Source organism: Xenopus tropicalis, chromosome 4, assembly GCF_000004195.4.
Source record: "Xenopus tropicalis strain Nigerian chromosome 4, UCB_Xtro_10.0, whole genome shotgun sequence".
Classification (NCBI taxonomy): domain Eukaryota; kingdom Metazoa; phylum Chordata; class Amphibia; order Anura; family Pipidae; genus Xenopus; species Xenopus tropicalis.
Genome location: NC_030680.2, coordinates 85620852 through 85637487, shown reverse-complemented (window position 1 = coordinate 85637487; position 16636 = coordinate 85620852). Strand labels below are relative to the sequence as shown.

General features: G+C 38.9%; 1 protein-coding gene across 3 annotated transcripts in view; it reads right to left on the bottom strand.

The window, feature by feature from the left end:
* Window positions 1-9387: 9387 nt before the first annotated feature.
* kank4 (KN motif and ankyrin repeat domains 4) overlaps window positions 9388-16636 on the bottom strand; it is a 56161-nt gene continuing 48912 nt past the window's right edge. For all 3 annotated transcript variants that reach the window (XM_031900897.1, XM_031900895.1, XM_012961545.3), the window contains exons 9-10: window positions 15806-16006; window positions 9388-10670 (exon numbers count right to left, since the gene is read on the bottom strand). In XM_031900897.1, the coding sequence (XP_031756757.1) occupies window positions 10542-10670; window positions 15806-16006 (330 nt within the window). In that variant the 3' untranslated portion in view covers window positions 9388-10541. The remainder of the gene's footprint in view (window positions 10671-15805; window positions 16007-16636) is intronic.

The window sequence follows — 16636 nt, the reverse complement described above, 5'->3', positions numbered from 1 at the left end:
ATTTAATTAGAAGGATGTCTGTCAGAGATGGTGGTGGGGATACAGGGTTGTCCCTGTTGTTCCTTTTGTTTACCCAAATTAACTATGTCATCTTATAGACAATGACTTTGCAATATATTACATATATAATGTATAGATATATTATATAATGTCTGATATAATATATATATATATATATATATATACTATTATAATGTATGTAATGTCTCAGAGGGAATACTGTTGAGGGGCTTTATTTAAAGGAATTCTGTCATGGAAAAATGTTTGTTTGTTTTTTTAAATGCTTCATTTAATAGAGCTTCTTCAGCAGAATCCTGCATTGAAATCTGTTTTATATTTAATTTTGACATTTCACATGAGGCTAGCCATATTCTTCATTTCCCAGGGTGCTACTGCCATGTGACCTGTGCTCTTCCCTCAGCCGATCAGTAGAACAATGGGAAGGGAGCAAGATAGCACCTTCCAGTAGATATCAGAATAGCACTCAATAGTAAGAAATCAAAGTCCGGCTTGGGACTCCTCCAGTTACATGGAAGTAGGAGAAACAATAGGTTACCTGAAGACTGTGGAGACTTGTTCCCTCCCTTCCCACTCTTGCCCCGTTGCACCTAGCTGATAAAGACACAATGACACCGTTGTGTGGGTGGAGTTCGGCCACAGCTTTATTATAGAATACAACCTCAAAAATAGTCCTTGCCATGTATTTCAACTTTTCCAAACATCTTAAACTGTTTTGTTAACGAATGCCAACCACTGCGAACGCAGTGGGCATGTAGAAGCCATAAAACAACACTAGCGCTTAAATGGCCAAGGACTACCCCCCGCCATTTGCTGTGACAAATTAAATATTTATATTGATATAACTTTTTTTTTTTTTGCATGAAACAGACCTGTACTAAACTTACATCCTTAACCGACCGCAATTATATAATAATGTTTCATAAAGCTTAAACAGGGAGGGGGGGAGGGGGATGCCGCTCGGTGGAAGCCGGAAGATGAATGAGCAGCAACGCGGGAGATGCAGGCACAGAGGGGGAGGAGCGAGCGAGGAGGCTGCTCTTTCTTGCCTGCACTAACTGGGTGGGTTAACCCCTTAACAGCACGGAGGCAACTGAGCCTCAGCTGGCTCCACAGTCCCTCCGCGCTTTCATTATTTATTTCAGCGCTCTCTAAGCAGTTCTAATGTGTAGCGCTGGCTCCTTCTGAAAGCTCAGACTCCGGCACAATGCACTGAGATGGCCACGTGTGGCATCAGCCTTAGGAAACATTTAATTACACAGCTGTGCCTAGTTAGCTGCTTGCCCAATCTAGACCACCTCCGGAAGTGATTATGTTGGGTTGAAAAACTGTTCTTAGACTTCCGCTGATTCTTCCGCTTTTTCTTATTATTATTCTTAGCGCCCCCCCATTTTCTAAACGCTACTCCTCCTACAGTTTTAGGGGTACAACACCCAAACTCTCCACACTTCTTTGCCCTATAGCGGAGCAGGTTGCTTGTGCTTTTCTAAGCGATCCCGACCCCCGTCTTTTTGTGGCACCGCTCTGAACCCCCCAATTTTCCCATTGACTTTGAAAGGGAAGATTTTCAAACTGCTGCCACTCTTACAGCTTTGAGGTTACACTCACCAAACTTAAATCACATACTCATGGGCTCAGTCTGAAAGAAAATATGATGATTGTTGGATGCCCAAAAGTGGGTGGAGCTGTGAACAGCCAAACAGATTTTATCTATTGACTTGGCAGAAATTCAACCTGCTACCATTCACAGTTGGTCACTAGGGGACTGCAGTTTTAGTTCTGAATAGTGGGTGAAGCCACCACCAGCCAATCAGATTTCACCTATTGAATTTTATTTGTTTGATGCCAGGGTTCCCAAACTTTGCACAGTCAGTCACTGGGTGACTTCATACTCAAGGTTAGAAAAAGTGGGCAGGGCCGCCAAAAGCCAATCACATTTGTTTCATTGTTTTCAGTGGGGAAATTTTAACTGCTGCCATTCTCATATGTTTAATGTCAGGGTCCCCAAACTTAGCACAATGTCATGGGTGACTACATTTCAAGTTACAACAGTCAATCAGATTTCACCTATAGACTTCATGAGTTTAAAGTTAAACTGCGGCCATTCTTTAAATATTAATACTAAGGTCCCCAAATTTTGCAGAGCTAGAAAAAGTGGTCAGATGTCACTCGTTGACTTTCAGTGGAGAAATTTAAATTGCTGCCATTCAGACACTATTAAAACCAGGGTCCTAAAACATCGCACAGTGGTTTTTACTATATAACTGTGGGTCCAAGGAAAAAGTGGGATGAGCCAACAACAGATCAGATTTCATTCACGTTTTTCAAAATGACATTTGTTCTCAAACTTCCCTTTCTAGTTTATTTTGTTATCATTTGCGAGTACAACTTTTAATAACTGCAAAAGCCCCCCAGCCCTATGTGCTGTAGCATTCCCAGGCACGCTGGAAAATAATGAGAGTGATATAGCCACAGGCAGGATAAGTTTGGGTTAATTACAGGCTGGGAGCATTGCACCAGAACTGCTGCAATTTCTTTTTGATCACATGGACTCACATAAAATACAACAATGTAATTTACATAGACTTTATTGATGAATGTCCTTGAATAAAAATGTTTAAAAACTAAGTAAAAACATTATACATTGTTGGATAACCATGGGAAAAAATGGCTGAGGGATACATACACTTGGAATAATGATTGCATATTAATTAGTTTCAGTGTAGCAATAATTCAAGCAAAACAACATTTTATTAGGAAAAAATAAAAACCAATGCATCTGGTGTTAAAATATTTGCATCCTCGCTAAAGATGCTTTCTAAATCGTTATAATTATACAATTATTTGCAATCACTAACATTTATATATACAATGTGTATCAAATAGGGATAGGATGCAAAGTATTCCACTATATGGCACAATGTTCAGAATTAAACATGTTTGCTTGGTTGCCCTTTGTTTTTATAGTTCTATGCCAATTATTACTTCTATATATTCGTATTCATTTGTGGTACCTCTGTGTACAACAGGTAACATGCTTATAGTCATACTTCAAAAAAGTAAGTGCTAATAACAGGGACACGTTCAGTGGGGGAACACACACAATAAAGCACACTAGTATGTATATATATATATATATATATATATATATATATATATATATATATATATATATATATATATAATATGACCAGCAACTGCTGTTCTACCCCACTTGCAGCTTTGTCCCCAGTGAGTGAAATCTCTCTGTGCACAGAGAAGGAATATACAATAAAGCTGTATTTATGTAAAGGCAAACTCACCTCTCCTGCAAATTCTAACTGTCTTACAACTGTGCAGGTTTTGCTACTGTATTGATTTTGAATATATCCAACATAGAATTATTAGTTTGTCTAATTATTTATTTCTCTCTAATAAAATATCATGAGTGGATCAACCACATGACATTAGCAGATTTACCCAACATTTTTTTGTGCTGGAACAATAAGGTATTTATGGGGTTATGTAATAAGTCACTACATTTGCCTAGGAGCACTAACCCATAGCAACCAATCAGCAGGTAGAATTTACTGTCACCTGTTCAAAAGTAAACATCTTATTGGTTGGTATGGGTAACTGCTCCTGGGCAAACTTAGTGCCTTTTATTACATATGGGGGTTAGTACCTTATATTTTATCAGAGTGTCATTTTATTTTCTTATAAATTCAATGTTGGGTTGGGTTGGGTTGAATATTTTATAACTGTATAACCCTGTTAATAGAATCTTACACATATATCGAGGGCAAATATTGGATATTACGGCTTATACAAACCCACCCAGATAGGCTAACATGATGATGTCACACATAGCATTTGGCCAAACAAGAGAGAGTCTTCAGAAGAGTCATTAAAGGCCCCCATTAAATCTCAGCATAGCCAATTTGTGAAGAAACTAGCAAACAGATTCTCTATGTGACACGTGTAATTCAGGGAATGCCACATGTGAGTTAATTGCTGGTTTATTGCCAGTGGTTGGCAAAGTTAGATGAGAGAAGACAGCATTGTAATACTCGATAGTGTAGCCTACCTCTGTCAGAATCCCATTGTGCCATTGGAAATGTCACAGGGGCACAACCACCCCAAACGCCCCACAGTGTAGTTGCTTTTTGTGCTAAGGCAGATAAAATAGCTGCTGTTTTACCACATACTTTGCTTGATGAAAAATCGCAAAATTATCTCCATAATAATCCACTCGTACAAACTGTTGGTTTCCTCATAGACTTTTCTGTGAGAATTCCCAAAGAAGAGAAGTGTTAATTACAAATTACCATTTATCTCAAGAGTGGGCATGTACATTATTGTTACCAGTCCCTTGTGCAAATTTTTAATTATTGCTAGTTCCGACTTGTCAGATTTTCCTTGGTAGCTTTGTAGGCCAGCTTCTATACAACCCTTTGGCATTTATTAAACATAAAAATACAAAGAAGTAAATGTGCTGCTAAGCGTTATTTTCTGATGATTGCAATGTGTTGCAAAATTTGGAACAGAGACTAGAAAATACTAAATCATTAGAGCTTTTTTTCTAGTAAACAGATCACCAGAAGGAAATAGGGAAATAAAAGTAGTGCTATAACAAGTACAAGTAGAGTGTTTACTACATAATATGCAGGATACATTCATGCAAGTGCTGCTCTAGTTAACTGTAAATCCATTGATTATACCTGTGTGACAATGTACAATGTACGGTATATTTAAATTGTATTCAACCCCCCCCCCCCCCGTGTTTCCCGCAGAGATACCATTAGAACCAATGGCAACTACAATAGGTACAAGTTTGTGCAATTTTGTGCTTCAAAGTTGTGTCAGAGATTCCTTTCTACCATTTCATAAGAGATCCATTTTGTGCTTTTAATAATTTTGCATTGGTAAGGTCCAGCTTTTAAGACTCAAAAATGTTTACAAATATATATATATATATATATATATATATATATATATATATATATATATATATATATATATAAAATAAAATATGTATTGATTTGCTGTAGATACTCTTCTTCATCAATTTGTGAAAGTAAATGATTCAAGCTTGTACCTATCTATAGGTACCTATAAGGTATTTAATAAGAAAAGATTTCAGTCACTGGCTAAGGGCCAAAGATACATTCTGTTTAACTACTCAGTCAGAGCTTGCAGAGTGGCAGGTAACTAAATCTCCCAGGAAGGTTAAAGCTACCGGCAGATTCACCATATTCAGCATAACTGGAAGGGAACTAATTATATATAGATTTCAGTAGTTTTTCATGTGCCGATAATTTGATACAGTGCTTGCACTTTTTCTGCAGGTAGAAGAAACCACTGTTGAACTTACTCCCAAGCATTCATTTTAATTATTGCTAAAATTGTTATATATGAAAAAAATAGCTGTAAATATCCAAAAACGCTTTGTGGATTCGGTGCTTTAAATTTAATGGTAAGAAATCTATTAAGGACAGAACAAACGGGCCTAGGGATTTCTAGATAAGCAGTATTTCTGTACAGATATGGGATCTGTTATCCAGCAACCCATTATCCAGAAATCTCCAAATTACAGAAAGGCCATCTCCCATAGACTCCATTATAAGCAAACAATTCTAACTTGATATCCTTTTTCTCTGTAATAATAAAATGATAATACTTGATCCTAACTAAGATATAATCATTATTGGAGGCTAAACAATCCTTTTGGATTTATTTAATGTTTTTTTTAGTAGACTAAGTACAGAGATCCAAATTACAAAAAGACTCCTTATCCATATAAACCCCAGGTTCAGAGCATTCTGGTAGGTCCCATACCTGTTCTATGGTTAACACTACACTAAAACATCACATAACCCCCTTACATGCCAGTAGTTATAGTTTCTGCCACCCCCAGGCTGTAACCATAAAGAGCACACTGGTACTTTAGTTTTTTTCTTGAACATATCATACGTGTAACGCTTCTTCTACTTAATAGAATTCTGCAGTTGTTAAGCTACAGAGAAGAAAAAGAATAGTTAATTGGCAGACTATATATGACAAGCCTTTGCAGTATATATACATTTTAAACAATATTTCTCTTAAATCCAGGTGTAATATTTTTGCTCTAGTGATTTATATGACTGCAAAAACTCCTGCTTGGCTTTTCAACTCCTGCTGCTATCTCTGCCAACTGCCTCTCAAACCTATGAGGAAAGCTTGTGCTTTCCAGAGCCTGGTAATGTTGTTACAGTGAGAAGGGCAATGCATCATCTGCAAAAGGAAGCAGTAAATGAGGACATCACACAGAGCCCTTGGGTGCTGAAAATAGATTTATACGCATACCTGTTTTTAAGTACTATACTGTATAGCAGTATTTAAGTCTTGCTGAGAATTTATTGAAGGCCTTCAATCTGTAAAGGTCTCTGCTTTGAAATGCCATAGGTGGTGCCATAGCAGAGAAAACTGCCTAGAAAAGTAATTTTTTTTAAAGTATTGTGTTAAGCGAATAAACATGCTCACATAAATGTCCTAATGCAATTCTTAAATATCATACACATTTATAATAATTCCAGATGATTAGTGCATAGCCAATCCAGAGCAAGCCTCAAAATGTACACAAGACGTTTTGGCTAAGACTATAAATAGCTTGAGTAACCAATTGTGGAATATTCTCATTCAGTACAATTAGGGAACGGACTGATTTGTAGATGTCCGAGAATGCAGTTAGCGCATATTTAAGCAAACACTGTACTATACATAATAGCAGAATATCTGTACAGTCATAGGTGGCCATACAATTAGCTATGTTTTGCATTTATTGGTAAGTTTGCTGCACAATAGTGATAAGACAGCCATGCATATGTGTACTAAATGCAATCATACATATTTTAGCTATTAAACAAAGCTCCTTATATGTTGTTTGGCACTAGACCCCCTTTTTAGGTGGGGATGCATTTTCAAGTTTCCTTGTCAAAGAAAATGGCCCTGTTTGTCACAGTGCTGTAAACAACAGAATACCTGAATCTTCCAGTCAACGGCTATTACTGTCTGTATTAAAGATTCTCCATAAAGCATGCCTTTTTTCCCCATTAAACAAGAAAGCAGACAGAAATGCTACCAAATACTATGGCGCACACAGGTTAAAAGCAGTAGTAATAGTAATCAACTACTGGAAATATACAAGGTTCAGTGTGTTAGAATTATGCGAGCTTTAGGATTTCATAACATATTTACAAAATCTTTCCGGTAGGGCTACATACCCCAGAAAGTACATTCTCAAAACAGACAGGAAAATTGTGAATAATTTATAAACTGTTCTAGATGATACATTGTATTGGTCCATATATTTTATATACTCCTTACTTGTACCCAGTGCTAGATGGCAGGCTGCAGCATCCAAGCCCTTAATTCACAGATTTTCAGTCTTTTCAGAATCAAGTTCCCCATTAAGTTCCTCCATTTGTAGGGCCTCCACTCATGAATGAAAATATAGAAGTTGTTAAATTTTAAACTCACAGAGTAGATGATGGGGTCAGGTGCTGAGCTTACAGAGGGGGTTGGCAATAGGGCAACTCCAGTCTATGCTGCTTTGAGTACAATCAATGATTTATTAAAATAAAATACTGAAACGTATCCTCAACACTTAGGGGCTGATTTACTAACCCACGAATTCGAATCCGAATTGGAAAAATTCCGATTGGAAAACGAACATTTTGCGACTTTTTCGTATTTTTTGCGATTTTTTCGGCGCCTTTACGACTTTTCGGAAATTATCGCGACTTTTTCGTTACCAATACGAGTTTTTCGTAGCCATTCCGAAAGTTGCGATTTTTTCGTAGCGTTAAAACTTGCGCAAAAAGTTGCGATTTTTTCGTAGTGTTAAAACTTGCGCAAAACGTTGCGCCTTTTAAGTTTTACCGCTACGAAAAAAGCGCAACTTTTCGCGCAAGTTTTAACGCTACGAAAAAATCGCAACTTTCGGAATGGCTACGAAAAAGTCGCGTTTTTCCGCAAAAATCGTATTGGTAACGAAAAAGTCGCGATAATTTTCCGAAAAAATCGCAAAATACCGATCATTACGAAAAAAACGCAATCGGACGCATTCGGCCCGTTCGTGAGTAAGTAAATGGGCCCCTTAGTCGTAGGCTCACCCCTAACAGGGTTCAGGACATTACAAAAGAAAAAAAAACATGGTTGTAAAAGTCACTCTGGTAGAGATGAAGGGATGCTTATAAATGCTTATAAAAAAACACCTTCCGAACCTCCATTTAAGCAAAAGCCTCCATTTGAGAATGGGTGCATTACATACAGTATAAAGAGCATTGAACATTCCACTTTAGCTCTGATCTGTATGTCAAGGTCTTGCCTTTAAAGCAAGGAGATACAGAAGGGGTTACATGGGCTTATTAACAAACTGTTGGCAATTGTTTTCACCCATAGCAAGCAATCACCAATTAGCACTGTATATATATATATATATATATATATATATATACACACACATATAATACATTTTGATCAGTGCCCTATGAGACCAAACTGTACATTATATCCATATAAACAGCATGTCCTGATGCCAGAACTCACAGTTTATAACCTAAAGAAAGAGCAGTTGCCCCTGTGACATTCTTTCTACAGCCCTTACTCTAACCTGTCCCCTTATAACTTCCAGCACTTCCTTAAGTTAAACAGTGCACTCATTCGCTCCTTCTCCTGTCTCTCTCCCTCTTTGCTACACTCACAATTCTCACTTTCTCTCCCTCTGTCCAATTCCAGTTTAGATCCCTCTGCCCCACCCACCCTTCATCCATCCCTGGTCTCACTTCCTCTTCCCCTCCTACCCTAATTTTGTAACTTAATGTTAAATGTTAATGAAGTTACATAGTTGATGATGTTTACAATGGCCATATAGCCATGGTCCATTAAGTTCAACCTTTTGTCCCAATGTGTAAATATTGGTGTTAATGAATACTTGCTACCAAACCTAAATAGCAGCAGATGCCTTGTCCAGTTCCTTCTGCTCCTTGTTATCAACCACATTGTTACTGAGACAAGCACCTTCTTTGGTATACTAAAGGCTCAGCCCACTTTTGTGGCTTGCCAGTGACCCTGTACCTTGCAAAAATTGTAAACGCTAGACAAACAAAGACAACCTGTAGCATAAAATTAGCACCTGGATAGCAGTGATATTAGGGGCCAATAAATGATATCCCAAAATGTATAGTTAAATCCGTTCCCATACAGTGGACATCCCAAAACTAAAGCAAAGTGATTATTATGACTATGTATTCATGCATTTTTTAACATTTTTTAGGAGACAGTGTGAACTGATAAAAATAGACATGTAGACATATAGACAATGTAGGCATTTACATTGGAACTCACATGTTAATGTGCTTAAGAGCAATAGCATGTGGGGCTTTATGTTGTCTGTGCCAAAACACCCACAAGTACCCTTCCTTGGGAAAGAACTGGGATTAGCACAAGCAGGTCAATAAAATAGGGTAATTGTGTGAAAATCCTCACTGCTGTCTACAGGTGGGTATTCAGTACCCACCTAAGCAGTACAGCCCCAAGGTCTTTGTCCAACCCTGAGTAACATCTCACTGCTACAGCAGCCATGGCTGAACAGGTTGTATGATTCCCTAATAGGAAAGTAATGGGTACTTGGGGCAGGCAAGGTGTTAGATTAGGTGAGTGCCAGGAAGCTTTTTAAAACAATACTGACTGTAAAATATGGTCTAATTTTAAGAAAATGCAGGCATTGACCCCTTTAGCTAAAATGTGTTACTGGGAAATCTAAAAACATTAGTTCGGGGCAGATAAGGGAGGGTTTAAGAGTGTTAAGTGCTTAAAAAACAAAAGTAACTGTTAAGCTTTTTGTGATAGAGACTGTATTAAAATAGGAGAGAAGGTTTTTCCCATTTTTTATATAATCCATTTCCCAGATCATTGAAAACTATTTGACACTTCTAATAAATGCAAGTTGCTGCACTAATTGAAATTTATTTGGATACAATTGTTTTACAATTAGTGCTTTCTTCCAGGGGATCTTCTAAAAGAGGTCCAAATCTTGACCGTGATCTGGTAACCGTAATATGATGGTAACTGCCTATGTGTGCTTGCCTGTTGTGTAGAATACCTTCTTCATTGTGCTTATAATGAAAAGCAGTTACATCTTCCCCTGCAGTGGATTTGTACACATATAATACAAACTGAATGTTGAATGTAACATAAAGTCTTGGCAATTAAAGGAGTAATTGCATAAATGCTTTTCTTGTGCTACTATGAGTTATATTGCAGTAATGTTCCCAAAGAAGCCCATGTTTTGTGACCTTTGCTGAAAAAAATATATTTGCATATTATATGATGACATGTTAAGTATGCAATAGATATTCTTGTAAATATACACATATTCCAAATTGTTTCTCGAAGTGGAGACAATGGAGAGATGGATAATATCTACTGTACGCTCAGAACTCGCAAAGTCCTACAGTGAGATCTGAACCCCTAAATAATAGGGCTTTGTTCCCAATGCTTGCTTACAATGGAGCTCCTTTTTCCATTTCAGCGGCGGAACGGGAGCGTCTGTGCTCTGTGTGGGCTTGTAGAAATTCTGCAATCTCGCTGTGGGCAGAATTAAGAACAATAGACAAGGCAGTATTGCCAACCTGTTTAGAATAAAATACACACAAATTCTGTGGTTAGCATTTTAGGCAGATTTCAACTTTCAAACAACTCTCTCATGGCTCTATAAATCTAAGGAACCTGTGTGAACATATAATACATTATAACTTTATGGTCATAAAACACAAAAGTTTGTTTGCTTCTTAAATTACAATCAAGCATGGAAAGCATCTGTTAGGTCAGCAGTTTCATCCCACTGCTAGTTCAGCTTCCCTTCCTGTCTATAGCTATGGCAGCAGGGGCGCTTGTGTTGAGACTAACATGGGAGGACAGTAGGAAGGGACACTTCAGTTGTTTTTACAAGACCAAATTAAATTATTACAGAAGAAAGTAATTTACTGCTTAGCTTCCCGAATTAATTTCCACCAGGAACAAAGTCCCTGCCATAACCTGTGTAATGGGCAAAAGGTCTCCATTGAGGGTACAGCAGCTGCCAGTCCACAGTAACATGTTCGATATTTAGTAAATATAAAATCTTATTATGCATGCCTATACTTCAGGGATTTGTCATTTCCACACGTCTGATATTTTGTAGATGTAAAATTTTATTATGCGTGCCTTTACTTCAGGGATTTGTCATTTCAACAGCACAGAAGTGGATATGGGTTATTATGTATTCTAAAAACAATAAGAACTGTAAAATGTTTTTCTTTGATGATGAGTACATGAGTACTCCCTTAGATTGTAAAATGAAGTTAGCATAAAACTTACTACCAATTACATTAGCTCTACTGATCAAATACTTGACATGCCTAAAACAATCCTCTTCCACAGCTGCTTTTATTAGCAGAACCTCATAAACATAGTGATTGCATTATAGTATTGGTACAGTCTCCAAGGGGAACTCATGCTGTTGACATGAAGTGGTTTAAACTCTGAATAAGTGATGGCATTTATCAGTGATTGTGCTACTGCATAACATTATACTACAATAAAAATATATTTTTTAGTGCAGCGTTTTTCAACCACTGTTCCGCGGCACACTAGAGATGTTGCCTGGTGTGCCGTAGGCAGGGCCGCAATTTTTACTTTAAAAAAAAAAATCCGGGCCCTGTCATTGGTTGCGCCCCGTGTGTACGGGTGACGTCAGTACGCACGGGGCGCAACGTTATAAAAGGGCCTGTGTGCGGTCGCGTGTAGGCAGAAGTGCAGAGGCAGCGCGCGTGAGGGGAAGATGCTGCTGAAGCCGCCGAAGAGTAAAATGCTGCTGGGCACCAATGTATTAGGGGGGGCCACGGGGCACACTGACTTATGGGGGCACTGCTGCTGGGCACCAATGTACTGGGGGGCACTGCTGCTGGGCACCAATGTACTAGGGGGGCACTGCTCTTGGCACCAATGTACTAGGGGGGCACTGCTGCTGGGCACCAATGTACTAGGGGGGCACTGCTCTTGGCACCAATGTACTAGGGGGGCACTGCTCTTGGCACCAATGTACTGGGGGGCACTGCTGCTGGGCACCAATGTACTAGGGGGGCACTGCTCTTGGCACCAATGTACTAGGGGGGCACTGCTGCTGGGCACCAGTGTACTAGGGGGGCACTGCTGCTGGGCACCAGTGTACTAGGGGGGCACTGCTCTTGGCACCAATGTACTAGGGGGGCACTGCTGCTGGGCACCAATGTACTAGGGGGGCACTGCTCTTGGCACCAATGTACTAGGGGGGCACTGCTCTTGGCACCAATGTACTAGGGGGGCACTGCTCTTGGCACCAATGTACTAGGGGGGCACTGCTGCTGGGCACAGAGTTAAATTTTTTAACATTTTCTAATGGTGGTGTGCCTCATGATTTTTTTCATGAAACAAGTGTGCCTTTGCCCAAAAAAGGTTGAAAAACACTGTTTTAGTGAGCCAGTATAGTAAGATACATGTGTTTGACCGAAACAAGAAAAATCGCACTGTGAATCTGGGGATTGCCTTCATCGCTAATCAATTAATTATTAGCAGTGCAGTCAGACATGGGTTTTAGGGGAAAATGTACTGAAATGCACATGAATTGTCCATAACTGGAGACTATAAACAGCAATGGAAATCTACCATCTACTTTTGCCATCATAAGAAAAATCACACCTGGCAGATCTAAAAGATCTCACAAACACTGCCCTTGTGTAAGTAAGTGTTTGTAAGTAAACTGTGGAAAATCTGAAGTCCGTAGTATTACATTGTACTCTCATACTTAAGTTTGACTTTATTATTTCCTGGCTGAAATATATTCCTAACCTTGGTTTTAGTATGATTTCTAAATTGTTTTCACTAATGTGGACAGCTACTTCCATATTGATGGCTGGCTATGCTTCTTTAGCAGGGGACAAAATTGCTGGCTTGGTTAAGGTTAATACTACTAAAATGGCAATATTACCAAAATTATTGTACAGTTCTATATTTCCTGTAGTTATATGCAATAGGACTTTAGAAACTGGTATATAGCCTGTAGGTGGCCATATCAGGAGAAGATCCGCGCGCTTGGTGAACTAACCCTTTTGGAACCAACCAGCAACCAATTCTGCATACACTAATTAAGAGAGTAATTGAAAAAAAGTTTTCTACTGTGATCAGTTGTATTGATGTTCTTTCTGCCGCCTATGTAGCTGATATTACTTTCAGAACACATTTGTATTCCTGCTTTATTTAAGTTTTTTGATTAAGATGTATCTGTCAGGTAAATCAAATCAGACAGCTTCCAGACAAATTCCAGACAGCTAAAAACATCAGGGAAGCCAGGCTTGAAATTAATTTCTATTGCAATACATTTTTCAGTGAACATCAATACTACAGAGTCAGCATTTATGTATAAGGAAGTCTACACAACAATATACATGTTTTTATTTTATATTAGTTATTTCAAGCACTTACAAATACGGGTGCACACCAAGGGACCTATCTGTGCTCCCGTGGGTTTCCTCTGGGTACACCAGTTTCCTCCCACACATCAAGAACATTCAGTTAAAGTAATTGGTTCTCGATAAAATTGACAATTGTGTGAATGTGATAGGGACCTTAGATTATAAACTCTGGAGCAGGAACTGATGTGAATGATGCAGCCGACCAAATGAATTTCATGTTCAACACCATTTCTTGCACTGCTTTCACACTAAAATGACCCACTAACATGAGAAAAAATGTGGCCTTCTTTAATATACAATTTACCAAATCATACACAAATTGCAGTGCCCAATATTACTGGGGGAAAATGCTGTATTATGTATGAAAATGGTATTTTGTGTCCAATTGCATTCAGAATTAAGCCCTAAAGACCACTGAAGTCACAAGAAAATGTGCTGAATTAGGACAGATCATATAAAATATCAGGGATACTTCTAAAAAAATCCATATAGAAGGACTGCATAGACTGCATTGAACAATCAGTGTGCAATCAAAGAAATCTAGCAACTTGCACTTACAAAGGTGCCACTGATTTCTCAATTCTTTTGGTAACCCTATGCTGAATGCTGTTTAGATTACTACTATTTTTGATAGTAGCATGGTGTAAACTAAGCACCATAGCAAATGGCATTTACTGCCCGGTCTTTTAAAAATGACATAATTGAATAATTATCTGCCTTTCACACAGTCCAAAATGGTTTGAGGATACATAAAATTGATTGTCTAATGGGTTGTTTGGGAAAAAATCACGTTGGCAAACTTGTATGCCAACTGCAAGTCTCTCCTGCTTAAAGTCTCCCCTTACATGAAACCTATGTAGTAGTGATACTGACACTACAACTCTTCAGAATATGAATGTACATAAAAAGTTACCTATAGGTTATGTTGATCGTTGTTTGCTAATACGGCCGAGTAATTGTTACTTAAATTTCCTAAACCTGACTGTTTTGCCAACCTTACCTGCAGGGTCGGACTGGGCCGCCGGGACACCGGGAAAAATCCCGGTGGGCCCCAGCGGCCCAGTCCGACCTTTGCCGGCGCTCCCCGCTACTGACTGTTCCTCCCCGACGCGTTCAATTTATAGGCGCTCGGGGAGGACGTCAGGCGGGGGCCCTTCGGGGGGGTTAGGGGGGCCCTTGGGGGGGGTTAGGGGACGCGGCTGGGGCACCTGCAGGGCCCCTGGGGCGGGAGCCCCGGTGGGCCCTGCACCCCCCAGTCCGACCCTGCTTACCTGCCCCTTCTCAGTCTGTCAGTTATAGCTTCTAATGCTAATGGGCTCCTGCTGCACAAATACATCAGCCTCCTCATAAAGGAACATGGAGGATCAGACTGGTAATATTAAAGCACAGGGCAAGCACTTTTAAAGCAATATTATAAATATCATGCGAAGACAATGATATTATAAAAAAAAAGTTTGATTTCTGGTGTCACTATCTCTTTAAGAAGCATTTTCATTTTAAGCGAATTAAAGATCTTTAAAGGTAGTAACTACAGGATTAATTTTAAGACACTCCACAGTAAATCTTGTCACTTATGTGCTACCACAGCCAAAACAGCAGGCACTCATGGAGCCCACGAACAAGCTTGTGTAAAAGAATTGCAAACTTTATTAAAGACCAACAGTAAACATAGCCTTACCCATTTTATGCATAAAGAACTTAATCATTGGCAAGCCTGTTCATGGGATCCATAAGTGCCTGCTGCTTTGGTTGTGGTACGATCCTTCTTTTTGCTGTAGGTCTGGGGTATGTGCATACTTTGGTGAGAAATACTTTTACATTTATGGGACTTTACACTAAAACATTTGAAATTGAATACTTATGTGCTACCCCAGGCTGGACAATAAAAAGTACCTATCCCAAAAAAGTCCTATCCAAGGTTGATCATCAAAAAATGCACACGAGTGCTACCCCAGGACGTTCATGAAAAATGCTGTTTAGTGCTACCTATGGCTGGTCATCAAAAAATGCACAGGAGTGGTCAGCCACTATCTTTTCCCTGTCTTTCAGCCGTCCCCCAATGGACTTATGTGAGCACATACACAGAGCAGAATCAGAAATCATTTTTAAAATTGGAATTATTTCCTTAAAATAGACATGGCTTTCCTGTAATTTGGAGCTTTCCTTATCAAAGGTTTTCAGATAAGGGATCCCTACTTTACTGTACCTCGCTGATTAGCATGCAATATGTGCAGTTATAACTTGGCCATTAAGTATACACTGCTTGCTGTTCTCACCTTGTCACTTAGTTCTGTGTCACATCCTGGTTGAGCTAATAGGAGTTTCACAAGATCCATATTGCCAAGCCGGCAGGCCATCATCAAAGCAGTTTCCCCATCTTCATCTTGCAGATTTACATCTGCTCCACAGTTTAGCAAGACTGTTACCATGTCCAACCTCCCGTGGCTGACTGCCAGCATCAGAGAAGTTTGTCTTCCCTAAAAAAATTGTGTATTATGATTAATTTGTGAACATAAACATTACTTCTAAAATTGCTTTCCTGTGATTTTCCAAGAATCAGTTAGATAGTCCCGTAGCTTTGTGGCTGTACAGGCATCATTCCTCCTCATGCAAATTGCAAATTGTCGGCTACAGCTGTTTAGTCTGGACTATCTGAACTGCCAGCTAATCAGACACAAGTTATCATTTCAGACAAAGAAACTTTAACCATCAACCAGTAGCATAATTTACCATCAGTTAGTATGGAAGAAGCTTTTTGGACATTTAAATGGTTGCAAAGAGCACCATAGACGCCAGGATGACATCATATTTATATTCAGCCAAAATTTAATACAACAAAAATGACGGTACGAAATGAATGCATTATTTTTATTAGGGTCTAGTAATAAGTAATTTTTTTGTCCAGGCATGGATTTGTGGTAAAATTCTGCATTTTGCCATCAGCTATTTTTTTTGCAAAACTGCATCAAAAATTCGACACAAAAAAATCACTCACATAAGAAAAATATTTCACCTGTAAGAAAAATTTGTTATTCGTAAAAAATTTGTTGCCTAAAAATTTGCGCTGTAGGGGTGAGAAAAAAAGCCTATTGACTGCATTGAATTGT